This window comes from Mus musculus, chromosome 4, assembly GCF_000001635.26.
Source record: "Mus musculus strain C57BL/6J chromosome 4, GRCm38.p6 C57BL/6J".
Classification (NCBI taxonomy): domain Eukaryota; kingdom Metazoa; phylum Chordata; class Mammalia; order Rodentia; family Muridae; genus Mus; species Mus musculus.
Window position 1 is genome coordinate 140,537,309 of NC_000070.6, and position 18,146 is coordinate 140,555,454.

General features: G+C 53.2%; 1 protein-coding gene across 20 annotated transcripts in view; it reads right to left on the minus strand.

The window, feature by feature from the left end:
- Arhgef10l (Rho guanine nucleotide exchange factor (GEF) 10-like) overlaps nucleotides 1-18,146 on the minus strand; it is a 151,523-nt gene that overhangs the window by 22,824 nt on the left and 110,553 nt on the right. For 15 of the 20 annotated variants that reach the window (XM_030253821.1, NM_001112722.1, NM_001290803.1 and 12 more), the window contains 4 exons: nucleotides 15,220-15,341; nucleotides 9,692-9,778; nucleotides 6,931-7,154; nucleotides 5,326-5,480 (listed from right to left, as the gene is read on the minus strand). In XM_030253821.1, the coding sequence (XP_030109681.1) occupies nucleotides 5,326-5,480; nucleotides 6,931-7,154; nucleotides 9,692-9,778; nucleotides 15,220-15,341 (588 nt within the window). Of the gene's footprint in view, nucleotides 1-5,325; nucleotides 5,481-6,930; nucleotides 7,155-9,691; nucleotides 9,779-14,487; nucleotides 14,662-15,219; nucleotides 15,342-18,146 lie in introns of all 20 variants that reach the window. The other 5 variants (XR_003955021.1, XR_001784205.2, XR_003955019.1 and 2 more) reach the window with 2 other exon arrangements.

Consider the following 18,146-nt stretch of genomic DNA (forward strand, 5'->3'; position numbering starts at 1 on the left):
ACGCCTGCCTAAGCTTCTCAGAGTCTTAGTGTCCCCATCTGGATGGGGAGGGACTTTGCCAAGACCACAACTCATCTGAAAAGCGTGACGATTTCCTTCAAACCCGAGACCTTTTCCCTCCACAGATGCTACCAGATACAGGGGGGCTGGAGGGGAGGGGAGAGGCCCTGAGAGCGTGCAGCCCCCATTGCTGATGCTAGAGACCAAGAGTCCCTCCCCCACCCCACCCCAACCACACCCAGCTCACTGAGAACCACTGCCTGGTAAACACAGCGGCTGGACAGGGCCTTCATCCCAAGTCGTGCCACGCCCCAGTGGCTGCTCTAGGTTGTCAGAGTGCTGGGCAGGAAGGAGGTTTAAGGGGAGCTGAGACCCAGAGAAAGGCCTGGAGGGCAGGGATAAGACGCCCTATGACTCAGCCTTCCTAATGCTGCACCTCTTTAATAAAGTTCCTCATGCTGAAATGACCTTCCCAGCCACAAAACCATCTTCCCTGCTACTCCATAACTGTAATTTTGTTACTGTTATGAGTCATATTGTAGATATGCAGGACATCTGGTATGTGACCCCTGCAAAAGGGTCATTTGACTCCCCAAAGGGGTGGTGACCCACAGTTGAGAAATGCTGCCTTAGAGCAATGGGCACAGTAACTGGGGCCAAGGAGAAAAGAGAGAATTAGCTGCTGGGTGCCCCGAACCCCCTCATCCTCCTGTAGGTCCCCAGGAGGAAAACAAAGCACTCGCCACAGGCATGCCCTCCTCTGTCCCGCTGCCGTGCCCGCTGCCGTGTGGCAAGTGTGAGAACGGCTGTCCCCAGAGATGTAGGAGACCAGGTTATACGGGGAAGCCACCAAACTCCTCGCCTTGTCCTCTGGCCACATGTGTTCAGCATGTCCTCCAACTCTAGGCTCCCCCTGAATGTTGCTTCTATAATCCCAGCCTAGCTAATAAATTAAAAACTGGGGGCCTGGAGAGATGGCTCAGTGGTTAAGAGCACTGACTGCTCTTCCAGAGGTCCTGAGTTCAATTCCCAGCAAACACAACCATCTGTAATGGGATCTGATGTCCTCTTCTGGTGTGTCTGAAGACAGCCTCAGTGTACTCACATACATAAAATAAATAATTCTTTAAAAAAAAAAAACTGAGCCAGGCGTGGTGGCGCATACCTTTAATCCCAGCACTCAGGAGGCAGAGGCAGGTGGATTTCTGAGTTCAAGGCCAGCATGGTCTACAGAGTGAGTTCCAGGACAGCCAGGCTACACAGAGAAACCCTGTCTTGAAAAACAAAAAAACAAAAAAACAAAAAAAACAAAAACTTGGGAACCCCCTCCGCAATACACAATACCACTCTTTCCAGCTCAGAATGTAAACATATACAGAGCAAGCTACCCAGGCCAGAGCAGTCTGTGGCTCTGAACTTCCATGTCCATTTGCACAGGGACTTGACCTCTTTGAGCCTCTGTTTCCTCGTCTCTAAAATGGGTATGACGACCATGCACACCCCGCCCCAGAATGCTGTAAGGAGCCAAGGGCGTGTATATGCTGACCCAACACAGCATGGGGCACCAGTAAAAAGTGCCACTGGTCAACACTGAGTCCCCTCCGAGTCTGTGCCTGTCGCTCTGCCCATGAACGAATTCTTTAACTCCCACAAGCCTGCACGGCAGATACTGTCATTAGCCCTGACTTATAACTAACATACTGTCAGTTCAATTACCCAAGTCACAGCTACACAGCCATCCCTGCTTGCTGGCTCCCGATAGTCTACAGAAGCCAAAGCTGGCACCATTTAATTAAAGGTGACAACAGAGGCCCAGAGTAGTAAACCTGAGCGAGTCCTCCAAGGAGTGCCCAGCTGGGTGAAGCAGTATTTAAACCCAGAACTAGGTCTGGCCTGGCCGCATCCGTGCCCTGCTACCAGTTCTCCTCTGGGACTGGTGTAGGTGACGAGCAGGCAGCAGGGCCTCCGTAGAAATGGGACCCTGGACCAGAACACCCTACCCTATTCAGGGAAATGCAAGGCTTTTGAGCGCCCCCTAGTGACAGGAGTTGAGGCGTGTCTGTGGCCGGCGGCCAGAGCCTCTGCCACTGTGGCTCAGGTGGTAGAGTGGAAAAGACTTGGGCAAAGGATGCTGGGGTCGCATCTCAGAGGCTGGCAGTCATGGTTCCTCCAAGGGCGCAGAAGCAATGGCTAAGAGATCCTTGTGTATGCCACCCAAGGACAGTTCGTCACTGCGGCTAAAGTCCTGAGGGTCATACCTATACTGACCGTCCCAGCTTCACGAGCTGGTGTCCCCAGAAGCCCTCTAAAGCAAGGAACTGTGGTAGGAATTAAATATAAATTTCTATCAGAGTGGACACTGGCCAGGAGCCCCCGCCAGAGCCCACAGGGGGCACCCTGACCTTGCTGGGACTTGGGTCTTCTTGACACATGGTTCTCTGAGGTCCTTCCAGCCCCCATATACCAGCTTCACAGGCGACAAAGGTAATCACTGAGCCTGGGCAGGGCTTGAGGGGCTGTCCCCTCCACTCACCCTCCCTTCCTTCCCAACCCTCGGGTAGCTGTAAGCAACCACACGCGGTCCAGACCTGCGCTCCCGGGCCCACACCCGCCCCTGGGTGACAGCCCATTTATCTAAGCTGCATAGCCGGTCAGCAGAGACGAAGGCCTGTCTCAGCAAAGGCACCTTCAGGGTGCCAGCATCCCTCCTCCCCCAGCCTCAGGTGACACAGCCTACTGGGCTTCCACAGGGGTCCAGCTCTGGCTGCTGATGGGAAGCAGGACAAAGAGTGAAAGTCATTGAGGCTAAGAGGGGCCCACACTGGGGACATGGTGGGGTATCCATTGTAGACACTTGGGGAAACCTGTGCTTGGAACCTTCTCTGTCTGCACCCACACCTCACAGGGGAGGAGACTGTCACTTCAGCATAAACATCTCATCCAACACCAGCTCCAGCATGAAGCAATTCACATCCCAGACACCCTGGGCCACCAGGGGGACTCTGGAGGGGGAACTTGAGGCTGGCCTAGGGGCAGCCCAGAGAAAGCCCTGCTCCTGAGCCCAGGGGACCCTGAGGCCTCTGTTAGATCACACGGTGCCGTGGGTTCTAAGAGCTGCTAGGAATCGCCTCTTAGAGGCACCACAGGGTGGCTGGGGACCCAGGGACGGAAAGACTTACTCAGAGGCCATGACAGCCATAGCCAAACCAGACATGAGGAGAACAGGATCCTAGAGAGGGTGTGATGCCAGGCGTACCCAGCCTCCTGCCAAGGGGGCCAGTGCCTAAACTCTATAATGCTTCCCTCTACTTCCCAATGGGCTGAGACAAACTCAAGGCTCTCGTGAGCAACTATCAACCCCGGAACCTTACCTAGCTCTCTGGGGGGCGGGGAGGGCATGATGCCAGCCATGCTCCTGCCTCTGGCCTTCTGTTCCAAATGCTGTTCCCTCGACTTGCTGCTTGCCTGGCCCTCTCTCTCTCAGTTCTTAGCTTCAGGATCTACCTTTTTGGATAGGCCCCATCCACTCACCCTACCCTATGAGGAAGCCGGACACTAACAGGAACCCTAATCATACCTCAGGAGTCCTTGGCTTCCTGCTTGGTGACATGGCTTTTCTGACCTTCTGTCGACTAAACCTCACAAGGGCAGGAGATATGTCTGTCTTGTTGGCCAGTGTATTCACAGCATACAGTAGGTGTTTATACATATCAGGGGGAGCAAATGTTTGCAGGGCAGACTCCCTGAAAATGAGGTGGAACACCCCACAGAGTACTCTGAAAAGCTAGCAGGCTCCATCCTCAGCCTGAAGACCGATGGCTAAATCCAAAACTCCACCAAAGACTGTACTGTGTCTCCCCAAAATCCACCCAGCTGCAGCCCTGACCCTGTACTGATCCCTCAGAATGTATTCCTCCTTGGAGACAGCAGTTGCTACAGATGTAATTGGTAGCCCTGGGCTGGTCCCTAACCCAGAGCGGCAGGCATCCTTGTAAAAGGGGAGATAGAGACCCAAAGGTGTGTGACCAGGGAGACATCCTCCTGAGGACTGTGAAGACCCAAGTGGCGTCCCCACAAGAGGCTACAGAGAGCCTAGCATGGGCCTTGATCCTGAACTCCCCGCTGTTTGAGCCACTGCTGTGGTCCTTAGCTACAGCAGCCCCACCCCCACCCACCTAAGCACTCCCCTGCATCATCAGGGCTGGATGAAGCCGGAATCACGGTGTCCAGGGTGCACGGGAGGGTGGGTGGTCCCTCAGAACCTCCTGTCTAAACCTGAGCACATCTGAGCCAGGATTTACATTCACACACACGCTCTGCTCCGTCTGATGGTAAGAGGGATTCTTTTCCCTTCTTCCCCCTTTAATTAAAAACTATAAATGCCTTATCAAAAGCTAATTAAAAATACCAACATAGTGCCAAGTAGGGGGAAGAGAAAAAAAAAAAACCCTCATTGCAAATATCCGTTTATAGCCCTGCAACAGGCTGCTAGGATGACGCAGCCTTCAGATCTCAGCTGAGCTGGCGCAAGGGAGGGGGGAGGGGACGGTGCTGTGGAGCCCTGGGGCCTCCTCACTTGCCCCTTGGGGTTGAGTGAGCTTCAGGGCTCAGGGACCAGGCATGGCACTCACAGGGCTATGAACAACCTGTGCTTCTCTTCCCTAGCCTCCCCCCCACCCCCGCCTCCTGCCCCCTGCCCCCAGGCTCAGTACACTGGTGTCAGGAACAGAGGTGACTCTCCAGGGTACCATAGAGGCTTGAGATAAGGGACATCACATGCTTGACCCTGTTCCGGGAGCACGGTGCTCACACCACTGCAGCAGAGCACTGCTGCCCTCCCGCTTCAGACTCAGTGACTTGGCCAGCAATGGCTCTGCTAAAAAACAGCCCATAGGCGGTGCCTCTCCTCAGCACCCACCCATTCCGGCCTGGGCCAGGCCCACTCTGAGCTGCTTCACTTAGCCAGAACCAAAAGAGGGGGCACCACTTTACAAAAGAAGAGCCCAAGGTGCAAAGAAGGGACAAAGCTGCCACAGGGAGGAGCCTGAGCAAGAGGCCAGGTCTTTCCAAGACCACCCCCAGTCTCTCTGCCCATGGAGCACTGACCCTGGGTTCGTTTATGAACAGAGAGGTAAGCACCCTGTTCCTACAGGGATTCCCATATGGGAAGGTCAGGTCTCAGAGCCCCTCCCCGCTCCAGTCTGAGAGGTCGGCCAATTCCAGCACCGCCTCCTTGGTGTGCATTGTTTGATCTCTTAGCAGAGGATCCAGGTTTAACCTGGTGTCCAGATGCACCCCCATACCCACCCACCCACCAGTTCTCACCACTGGTCCGAGGATAGGCAGCGAGGGTCCCGTCCTGGAGGCCGGCAAGCAGGTAGAAAGGGCTGTGACGCAGGCAGAGCACAGGCTGCGGGCCTGGGCTCTTGCAGGTGGCCAGGCACTGGGTACCCGTGTCCACACTGCCATACAGTAGGATGCTGGAAGGAAAGATGGTATCACTGTGACTCACGGGCACCAACCTGCATGGGGCTTCACTTGCCCGGCCTCGTTTCTCCTACGGGAACACTGGCTTCTGTCACAGGACAAGTACAACGAGGAAAGTACCGAGTTCCAATGCCACCCAGAGCTGAGTTCAAATCCAACCACCAACTCCCAGCTGCTGACCTGGAGTGGTGACCTTCTGTCCTCCCCATCAAACAGGCTGTGGTGCCCACGAGGATCATTGGGGAAGAAGCCAGAAACAGAGGCCATGAGGCACTGGGTACCATTTATAGGGTACACCTGAGGGCAAACTCTCAGAGGCCAAGAGTGATTGGCAGTTTTCAAGGAAAGGGTGCAATGGGTGTTTGCTTCTTTGGGGAGTAATCAGAACGTTCCAGAGCTAAGTCGTGATTGCCAAAACCCATCAAATTGTGTGCCTCAAAATGGCTAACGTGGTGATTTCTTTTACTTTGGGTTTTTGTTGTTGGTTGGTTGCGTTGTGTGTTTGTTTGTTCGTTTTAATCAGGGTCTCAATGTGATCCAGACAGGACTCAAAATTGCTCTGTAACCAAGAATGATCTTAAACTTCTCATTCTCTGTCTCCCACTTCTCAAGGGCTAGGCTCTCAGACATGGGTCACCATGTCCAGTTTGAGGTTCCAGGGACGGAACCCAGCCTTCATGTCGGCTGTGCAAGTGTTCTTCCCACTGAGCCACACTTCCAGCCCCCCCCCTGAAATGGTGTTATTTTGTATTACATGAAATTTATCTTGGCTCAAAACTAAAATTAAAGGTGTTCCCCAGATCCTCCCCCCCCCCCACAAAGTCCAGGCCCTGACTGGGCACCAGGCTACAGCCCCAGCCTGGTCTGCAGGGAGGTCAGTGTGTCTTTCTACTACTTCTCCTTGGAATGCTGGCTTCAGTTCCTCCTTGTGTGGGAGGGGGGTAGGGATAGCCCCCAGGCTGCAAGGTCACTATGAGAGATTCCCTCAGCATGTGTGAGGCACACAGTAGGTACTCAGAAGACCCGCAATCTCATTCTACAGGACACAGCGAAGAGCACAGATGCAAGGGGATTCTCTGACGGTCTTCTCATGATTAGATGGGACTGGCCTTCTTGTACCCACACCGCCTGCATTGGGACGGGCTTGGCGGTGGGCACTAAGCCTCACTGCCCACAGGGACCTGAGACTCAACAACTCGACAGGGGGAGCTTCCCCTCAGACAAGGACCTGACTCAACATGGCGTGTCTAAGGACACACAGCCTGGAAGTGGTGTCAGAGGTTTGGGGGGGGGGCGTCAGCAATGACATAAGCCACTCCTGACACGTTGGCTGTCTCCAGTCCCCATCCTTCTGGTGACACAGAGCTGGGGAAGGCTGCTTAGGTTAGCAGCCCACAGAGCTGGACTTCCTGCAGCCATCTAGCTGTCTCCGCTCACCCTCACCTGCCATCCTGCAGTCCAAGGCAGACAGTGGGATGCACTGTGACCGAGGGATCGGTGGCTGCCCGGCTCTCCTCTGCACCCTCAGCCTCCTCCTCCGGATCTGGAATATACTCTATGCAGAGCACAGGGGCCGCCACTGGGAAGGACTTGACCGTGCGCGGTGAAGGCCGGTTCAGGGAGAAGATCTCCACCTGGCCACCAGCACCCTCCTGACCACCGCCAACCTAGAAGCAGAGGCCCGGAGTAGCTGTCAGGCTGCCACACAGACTCATATACACAGACACACACACACACAGAGAGAGAGACACACACACACACAGAGACACGGAGATACACAGATACAGACACACACACAGACACGGAGATAGACAGATACACACACACACAGAGATACACAGACATGGAGATATACACACACACACACATATACACACACAGACAGACAGACAGACACACATATATATACATATACACATACACACACAGAGGAAATATGCACACAGACATATAAACAGATATACACAAACACAAAGACAGATATGCACAAACACACATATACACATACACACACACATAGAGATGCACACAGAGACACACACACATACACAGACACAGAGATACACACACACATCGATACACACAGATACAAACAGACACAGAGATACACACACAAACAGATACCCATACATACACAGATACATAAACAAACACATACACATATACACAGACACACATATACATACACACATCGAAACAGACACACAGACACATAGACACACAAACACACAAACACAACACACAGTTCTGAGGGATACACGCACAACACACCTACACAAAGATACACATACACACACACACAACACACAGCTCTCAGGGATAGTGATGGAGAGGAACTCTCTCTTTCCTGTCCACACACACCCTGCATGGCTCCCAGCCACAAGGAAACACATTAGTTTCAGGGCCAAAGGCAACCAAGCAGCAAGTGCTACGGTAAAGTGGGTGCAGCCCACACAGCTCCCAGCTCCCCCTGCAGAGGCCTCCCAAGCAGTGTCTAGTGAGCCCCTGGTCTCTTTAAAGTAACCCTCTGCCCTGCTCAGTTTCACTTTTGTGTTGAGTTCATGGTACACATCCAAGGTATACCTGTCAGGGGAAGGACAGGTGCATTATGCACGCATGCATGGGCAACCAGGTGGATAAGTGGTGGTTGGGTCAGTGGGTGTGTGGAAGGATGGATGGATATATGGATCATGGAGGATGGATGGATGGATGGATGGATGGATGGATGGATGGATGGTTGGATGGATGATGGTTAAATGATGGAGGATGGGTGGATGGATGGATGGATGGGTGGATGGATGGATGGATGGATGGATGGATGGATGGATAGATGGAAGGATGGATGGATAGATGGATGGATGGATGGATGGATGGATGGATGGATGGATGGATGGATGGATAAATAGATGGAAGGATGGATGGATGGATGGATGGATGGATGGATAAATGGATGATGGATGGACAGATGGAGGATGGACGGATGGAGGATGGATAGATGGATGATGGTTAAATGATGATGGATGGATGGGTGGACGGACTGATGGATGATGGATGGATGGATGGATGGATGGATGGATGGATGGATGGATGGATGGATAAATAGATGGAAGGATGGATGGATAGATGGATGGATGGATGGATGGATGGATGGATGGATGGATAAATAGATGGAAGGATGGATGGATGGATGGATGGATGGATGGATGGATGGATGGATGGATAAATGGATGATGGATGGACAGATGGAGGATGGACGGATGGAGGATGGATAGATGGATGATGGTTAAATGATGATGGATGGATGGGTGGACGGACTGATGGATGATGGATGGATGGATAGATGGATGGATGATGGATGGATGGATGATGAATGAGTGATAGATGAGTGATGGAGGATGGATGGATGGTGGGTGGATAGAGGGATGGAGGATAGATAGATAGATAGATAGATAGATAGATAGATAGATAGACAGATAGATAGATAGATAGATAGATAGATGAATGCGTAGGTAGATGGATGAATGAACAGATGGAAGATGGACAGGGTAAGTGGATGCATGCATAAATAAATAGATACACAAGGTGCTAGATGATAACTGGGAAACAGCGAGGGAAAACAATCAATATTTGTACTGCAATCTGAGGTTAAGACAAGGCACAAATGCACAGAGATGGGAAGGAGTGTGCACTGGAGCATGGCCAGGGACTATGAAGCCAGACCTCGGACAAGAGGACACACAGCCAAGGAGCAGAGGGCCGAAAGTCAGGGTTTGCTGAGAACCTCAGAAACAGAGGAGGTGAATGGGAGCTCCACTAAGATGAGTAATAGTGCTGACGGATGCCTGGCCCCTGGGTGAGGCCAGGAACCCCGGCCTCCTGGGACCCCTGCCTCCTGGGACCCCAGCCTCCTGGGACCCGGGCCTCCTATGACCCCAGCCTCTGAAATCCAGGCCTAAGCCCAGCTTCCACTCTTCTATGTCCTGGAGGTCTGGTTACTTGCAAACTCTCCCTGAGTTCCATTACAATGGATGAGGCTCTACTGCCTACCTCCAAGCCCCAAGGTTCCTAGAAGCCTTTAATGGGGCTGCTACTTTCTCAGAATCCTTCCTGGGTGTCACTTTCTCTGTCCCCGTCCTAAGGACAGGCCACCACCACCACCACCAGCATCATTGCCACCCCAAGCTGGGCGAAGGGCACTACTCACCCAAAGGTAGCCCTGTGGAAGGGAAGTGCTGACCGCCGAGAAGCCCAGCAGGGGAGAGTTAACAGGACTGTGGACCAGGCCCCCAAGCTGTGGAGACAGAGACAGTATAGCTGGGTTAATCGGTGAGGTTGCCTGACCTCTGACAGGCTTCTGAGCCCATTGGCCCCCAGGTGAGAATGTGACACAGGCCACACCCAGCTCCCCATGCTTCATATTGGATCATCGCCCTTCTAGAACCTTCTGTCCAGAAAGGGCAAGGCAGCTTCTAGATAAGGTTTGTTGAGAGCCCCTAAGCCCCCCTCTCTATACAGGAGGAGAGTGCTTGCTCCTGTACCCCCAGGGGCCTCCTGCAAGGTTCTATAAAGCTGGGGGGGATGAAATGTGAGGAGCAGGAACTCTGCATCAGTATCTGTCAGGAAGATGCACTGGGACAGGGGCCTGGGCAGCTTGCGTAGGGAACCCATGGAAACCAGAACTTGGTCGGCAGTCACCTATCACTGAGTGCCACTGGCTGCTTACGTTCCCTCCTGCTGGGTGGCCTCTCAGAGCTTTGTCTCCTGAGCTGATCTGGAAAGCCTGGCTCTCCGGACAGTACAGAGAGGGCGGTGAGCCAGGCTGGAAGGTTCTGTGTCAATGGACACAAAGACAAACATTGGGCCTTTTCCCTGACAGGTGCTGCCCTCTGCTGGTGAAGAGCCTGCAGGTCCCGCTCTGCTGGGACACTCTAACCAAAATTTCTAACCATCCTGGGCGAGAGAGCCAGACGTTACCTCAGACACCCTCCTCATGTAGCGGTCAGACTGAAGCTCAGAGAGGGGACAGGGATGGCTTGAGGACACACAGCATGTTATGGGCAGAGGCAGGACTAGAACTCTCTCTACCTGGAAGTCCCAGGACAGTGGCCTCAGTACTACAGTGTCCCACACTGATCAAGAAGCAGCCAGAACCTCTGCGTCCATGTCTGTGCTGGCTGACAATGACATCATAGCCCAGACACAGGCATCACCATGGCAATTCCCGTGGGCCAGGTGAGTGGCAGAAATGGGTCTGAGATGGTGGTGACAACCATGGACTTCCTTAAGGGACACTTGTCCAGACCTCAGGCTTGCTTGTGACAGGAAGCCGACTTCTAGGAAGCCAGGCGCACGAGAGAGGCAGGGTACTAGCTGGAGAAAGGAGGCAGGCTTTGCATGGAGCTAGCCTCGGCTCCAACCCTACACCATACACCAGCTCCCTGTATGTAAGTGGGGACCTGACATCTGGCTGGGATGCTCTTAGGGCCTGAAGAAGTCAGCTAAACAATGTGGAGCACAGGCCCGGATGCCTGGCACCCAGCATCCCTGAGGCTCTCAGGGCCTGCATAGAATTCTTCAGCCCTTGGCATGAACCACAGCTGAGTGACTACACAGCCAGCAGGTCAGCGGATACAGCTTGAATGGGTTCTCCATAGGCCAGTGTGCTAGGAGCCTGGTCCTCAGGGTAGCAGGGCAAAGGGGCAAGACCTTTAAGAGGCAGGACATAGAGGGAGGTGATTAGATGCTGGGAACATCATCCCAAGAAGAGATGAATGCAGTTCTCATGGGACCCCAGTTCATTCCCTTGAGAGTAAGCTGTCACCTAATGAACCAGCCTGACCATGAACCCTGCCTTCTAGTCTCACCAAACACTGGCCTCCACATGTGATCCTATCATAATGCTATGGCCCTGAGACCTTACCGGGGAAAGGTCTGGGGCTGTCTGAACATGAGTTGTCCAGCTTCCAAAACAGTGAGGCAAATAAACCTTTTTCCTTTTTACAGTGTCTAACCTCAAGTATTTTGTTATAGCCAGAGAAAACAAACTATTACCAGTTCTGGCTAATGTAGGCTGGTGACCATCAGAACAGAGGCTCTCGACCTGGGAATCTGAGGACTAAGTTGTCTGGCTATATGCCCTCTGTGGGGCCAGGCTACAAGGCACTCAAGCCTCAAGCATCTCAGAGAGCCTGAGAGATGGCTTGGCAGGTAAAGGGGCTTGCCGCCAAGCCCAAAGACCTGAGTTCAATGCCCTAAGCCCACATGGGGGCAGGGGAGAAGAAAATGGATACCCAAATGCGCACCATGGAAAGCCCCCCCCAAGTAAATAAATAAATAAATAATGTAATTTTTAAAACTTAAAGCATTTCAAAATGGACACACTCTACCCTCCCAAACCTGTGGCCTTCAGACAAGCCTGGTTTGTGGCATGTCCTCCCCTGACCTCCCACTGCCCCTACTTTGGAATGGAGTCAAGAGCCCAAAAAGAACCCTCAGACACTCCAGCGGTCCACAGCCTGTGGGAACCCCCAGGGGACCTGCTGGGATGTTCACCTCTCTTCCTTGAACCTTGAGTGCATCGGACACAACTGCATCAGGGGTGCACACATATGCACATGCATATGTGTGCACACAAGTGTCTGAAGGTCAGAGGTCAACACTGTCAACACTGTCAACAGTCAACACTGTCAACACTGGGTATCTTTCTCAACTAACGTCCACCTTCTTTTTTGAGACAGGGTCTCTCACTGAGCCTGGAGCCCCACCTGTCTCTTTCCCCCACCACTGGGATTGCTACAGGTTAGCAGTACACACCGATCTCTTTTATATGAGTGCAAGGATCAAGTTCTTGTTAGTGTGGGAAGCAGTTACCACTAGGCCATCTCTCCAGACCTTTAACCATACAATTTAATCCTCACTGTGACCCAGTAAGGGGGGCACAACTGTCTCTCTGGTTGGTACTAAAGACGTGTTGCTACACTATGAACTACAATGCTTTCCAGTGTCACACGACTGGGGCATTCCAGGCCAGGAAACAACTCCAGCAGGAAGGCTCCCAGTCTTCGCCCTTTTCCAATGGCCAGCTCCTCCGAGACGGGGGTCTGGCACAGCCCAGCATGAACACAGCTGTCCGCTCTGAAGACAGCATTACTCTCAACCCCAGGAAAAGCAGAATTCAACACACACTTCACCGAGCACTTACAGGCCAAGGTCTTGTCTGCCCAGGAAAGAAGCGAGGCCAGCAACTCCCTTGCCCAACTCGAGCCTCCTCAGGGGGAAGAAATGGGCTGGCTGCCCACTCCTGTGGCCACCTGAGAGCCCGAGTGAGTGGAAGAGAAGCTTGGGCAGCCGCCTGCATACACATCTGTTCCCTCAGTAATTGGACAAGGCTGGCAGTCTCCGCTCTAATTCATCCGGCTGCCAGCGCAGCGCTTGATGGGGCACAGCTGTCTGGGCTAGGTAGGAGGCGGGCAGGGCTGAGCTAGAACAGCCCAGGAAATACGGCAAGACAGGCTCTGGCGGCTCCCCCAGGAGCCCCTTCCTTCAGGCCCATTACCCATAGATATTCATGCCTGTCTCTCTCAGCTGATGTGGGGCTCCTCTGCCAGTCCACGTGTTCTGGAGCCCTCTAGCTCCAAGTGAGGAGATACACGGGCCCTCACTCATCCTCCCACGTTCTGGACGGCAGATGAGACAGAAGTCTGCTAGGGGACTCCGCCATCTCTCTCTGACCTATGACAGTTCACTTGGGTGTGGCCTGTGTACCTGCAGAGGCCACACCCCAGGGTCACCCTTGGCTAAACAATGCAAGATCGACCCAGACAATCTCCCCTCCACAGACACTGGCTTCCACTCCAAGGCACACAGGTAACCCCCACTCTTTCATTATTTCCCTTTAAAAAGGCCCAGGCAGCCCATACTCTTCAGGATAACTTTCCTTTGAACGATTACATGGGAGAGTGGAGAGATGGCTCAGCAGATCCGTTAAGAACACTGACTGCTCTTGCAGAAGAACTGGGTTCAGTTCCAAGCACCCACACAGCATCTCACAACCATCTGTAACTCCAGCTCCAGCTGGATCTGATGCCCTCTTCCGGTCTCTGTGGGTACTGCATGCATGTGGTACACACACACAGAGCATGCCAGCCAAATGCCCAGACACAGAAAATAAAAGTGATCAAATCTCAAAGAATTAGATAAATTTTAGGTATTCCGAGGCTTTATTCTTTATCCTGATTGGGTGGGGCTCGATCGGCAGCAGGAGAAACAGCCTTTCTCAATTTTCCCTGCTCCCAGCCCTGGCCTCCAGGGCCCAGGCTGGGCCAGCCTCTGGCAGGGCCCCTGCACTGGACTCCAGGCCTCCTCTTCTATGCACAAAGCCCCCCTCCACGGGTTCAAATCAAGTTCTAGATGACACCACTGCCTGCCTTGGATCCATAGGGACTCTGGGAATGAAACACTACAAGATTCTCGCGGTCTCCCTCGCCCAGGGCCTAGCCTCATCACCCAGAGCCAAGAGTCTCAGTGTCCCCTCCAGAACTCACATTGCAATGTAACAGCCACTGTCACAGCACTAGAAGATGGCTCCTTTAAGAGACAATTAAGCCAAGCTCAATCCTATTCCCTGCCTTCCCTTTTTGATTTGTCTGCTCCATATTGATTTGGTCACTTAGAATGTGGGTCCCCAGGGCCCTCTGGGGTGTGTGTCATTCTTGCTATATGGATCTCTGTTTAATGCCACCTCCTCAGGGGCCTCCCTGAACTTGCTAACTGTATAGCCCCCATTTCCCCCATGCCTACTGTGTCTCTTCTCTATATTCCCCTCGATTCCCTTCTGCGTGCTGAGGTCCTGCCTGTCTTTGTCCACTAGACTGAAGGCCGCATGAGGCGGGGACCTCGTACGTCCCGGTCACCACTGCACACCCAGTTCTAGCATTCAATAGGTGCTCAGGGATGACCCGTGAACAGACAGATGAATGGAGGAATGAACGATGAACTTACATCGCCAAGGTGCTCTGTCAGCTCTTAGCGCCCCAGTCTACAGCCCAGCCCGCACGGCTCCTGCGACTATTTATCTGTGCTGGGTCCCACGCTCGCTCGCCCGTCCCAGAGCTCAGGGTCCTCATCTGCTTGGGAGAGGATAGACAACGGTTGCTCCAGATGGAGGGGCGGGCTCTGCCAGGACATAAGGGACAAGTGACGGCTGTGGGGGCGAGCTTCCTGGTGGTTAATACCATGGAGACTGTCATCAGGTGAAACCAACCCCTTACTGACTGTCATTTTGGCTGGGCCTTCGTCTCCTGTGAAATGCCGTTCTAACCACTATTATAAGAAGTAAAGCTAACACGAAAAGAATGCAGTGGGCAAGTAAGAGGGTATGAGTGTCACAGAGCATGCCAGGATGAGGGCAGTCCCACCAAAGCAGCCCTTTGGCCTGGTGGCGTCGGGCACAGTCCAAAGTCAAGACTTCAACAGATGAGGTTGCTAGTATCCACTATCACAAAATAATGGAATTTTCCACCCCGTGACCCATGCTGGTCATTCTCACACAGACCTCGTTCGTTCCGCGGAAAAGCTAGCTCACAGAACAAGAACAAATGGCTTGGCCCCCTGGGTCTCTAAGCTGGACTGAGACACTGGGCATGCCTTTCCAGCTGTGACAACTCTACCTAGACACTGGTTCTCCCAGGCTAGGCAGGGCCTCCACAGCTACCACACGCCGGGTCCACTCACCTGCAGACTGAGGGTCCGGGAGGAGAAAGCGGGGACGCAGCAGGCCAGGATGGGGCACCAGAACGGGGCTTTGCTTTTCTTGTCCTCATCGGGACACAGCCATCCTGGCTGGTTCTCCTCCCCTGCAGCAAGAGGAAATGGGTATATGAAACTAGTCAGGGTGTGAGCCCTAGCAATAGCGACTGGCCCTCAGCCCTGGGAGTCATCGCAGACCCCAGCAGGCTAGGTCCCACAGTGACCTCATTGCTCTGATCAGTCCCCCACCCCACATGCTGCTTGGTCGGAAATGAAGCTGAGCATCGGGCTATGAACTGGTCTATGGACCACGGGCAGAGGATCTGGGAAACCCAAGGGCAGAGTCCCAGCCTGACCCTACCATGGATCAACCTGTGCAGACATTCCAACCCCCTGAGTCTCAATTCCTTTGCCAGTGAAAGGGTGAGTGGGCTGGGGAGACGGTCAGTAGGTAAAGCGCTCACTGTGCAAGCATGAGGGGCTGAGTTCAAATCTTCAGCACCCCTGTGATAGTGAGTACCTGTAACCCCGGTGACAGCAGGTATAGACAGACAGACCTTAGGGGCTCAATGGCCATCTGGTCTAGCCGTGAGCGGGGTGGGGATGAGATTTAAGGCTAGATCTAGATGTATGTTGTGGCTCCATCTATGGAGCATTTGCCTAGCATGCAAGAGTTCCTGGGTTCTATCCCCAGCATGGAACGAATCAGGTGTGGTGCACACACCCATAGTCCAGCCCTCAGAAGTGGAGGCAGGAGCATCAGAAGTTCAAGGTCACCCTCAGCTCCACAGCGAGTTCCAGGCCGGGACTGGACCAGGTGAGACCTGTCCACTGAGTGGAATGGGAGCCTTTGGAGAAGGCTAAGCAAAGGTTCCTGTGTCCAAGAACTGAGTCAGACGCTGTGGCTTTGGACTTAACAGTTGCTGGTACGGGCAGATCCACACCAGCAGACAGTGCTTTCTCATTTGATGGGGAGGCTCTGCTCAAAGGCAGCCTCCTCTGAGACGCCCTTCCCGACCACTCTGGCTATGACAGCCCCTCTGAATGTCACCGAAGCCTGTCCTGTTTCCCTTGGTGTCTGTATGCCCGTCTGAATCAGTGTCAGCTACAGACACAGTTGTGACTTGTCACCACAGGTCCTTCGGTCGTAAGCTGTGAGCCGGGGTCTGGGTTACGACATACACCACTAACCCTGCAGCAGCGTCCGGCATAGACTAAGAGTTCAGAACACACAGGCTCAAAGAATGAATGGCAAGGGGACTGGAGAGATGGCTCAGAGTCTGAGAGCCCTGGCTGCTCTTCCAGAGGACCCAGGTTTGATTCTCAGGACCCACAGATGGCTCACAACTGTCTATAACTCCAGGCCCAAGGGATCCAAACAAGGCACAAACATGAACAGACATTTCACGCAGACAAATACTAATATACATAAAAAAATTTTAATATTTTCATGAATGAATGAGAGGAAGGGGCAGAAAGAAACTAATATCAGCCCCAGAAATTCTGCCTACTAAGAAGCCTTCCTTTCTTATACACCAGACCACAGCAGCCAGTGTGACACGTGTGTGTGTGTGTGTGTGTGTGTGTGTGTGTGTGTGTGTGTGCCCCTGTATCAGGAAGCACCAAGGTGTGATGGTTAACACCGAGTGCAACTTAACAGTCTCTTAAATCACCATGGAGACAAATCTGTGAGGGAGTTTCTAGCCTGGGTTAACTGAGGAGGGAAGGCCCACCCTGAACGTGGGCGGCACCATCCCCTAGGCTGGGGTCCTGGGCTGAACAGAAAGGAGACAGTGAGCTGAGCTCCAGCATCCACCTCTCTATGCTTCCTGGCTGCAGATGTGATGTGACCGGCTGCCTCAAGGCCCTGCCTTCACGCCTTCCTTTCCTTCCATGGTGGAATGTACCCCTAAACCTATGATCCCCCCTAAAAACAAAAACAAAAAACCTGGCCAGCATTCACAGTAATAAAATGTGGATAAAGTGCTCATCACCATAGAGGTGACACTGAGGGACTAGGAAGCAAAACTAGGTCCTGACTGGCATGAGGCAGGACCCACATGGGGACTTGGGGCTTCTAGGCTCCAATAACCAAGTTCTTCACACTAAATCTACAAGAACACAAGGCCACACCCCTCCAACATGGCCACACACCCCTCAATACGGCCACACCTACAGGGACACACTTACTCCAACAAGACCTCGCCTGCTCTAACAAGGCCACACCTACTTCAATAAGGCCACGCCTACTCTAACAAGGCCACTCTGAGTCCCAGTGTGCTGTCACAGACCAATGCTAGCTCTGTCCGAAGATGCCAACCTTCAGGGAGCCTACAACTCTGGGGTCATGAAGAGGTCATCAACTGTTGGGACAACAGCCTCCCTAAGGCCCACACTCCTCCTTGGTGGAAAACAGGAAGGCACACTTCTTTTGGATGTGTGACCGGCCCTCCACCCAGCCTCCAGAGCCAGTCCTCCACAGAACCCCATTGCTCCCTATTTGAAAATACCAGTGGTGTCCTGGTTGGCTTGGAGTAAGCCCTAGACTCTTCTAGAAGAGCCACAAGGACCACCCTCCCTCCCAGCCGCATCTCCTGATCACCAGGCTCCACAATTGTCAGCAGTTTCAGCACGCAGCTCTTGATGTCCCTTTACGGGGAACGCTGCCCTGCTACCCCAGCCCGTTCTGCAGGGGGCTCCTCTCCTAACCACATCCCCATTCTCCCTTCTCAACAGTCCCAACCCACCAGAACTGTCACATCCCTCATTACTGCAAGTGTCTCCAGATTGGGGCGACTCAATTTAAGTCCATCCACTTTGCCATGGTGAGAAAGCCGGAGACTAGCCTTGGATTCTGAGCATTGATCTTCCCTGGACTGGCACTAGGTGGCGCCATCTCTCAAGATGCTAGA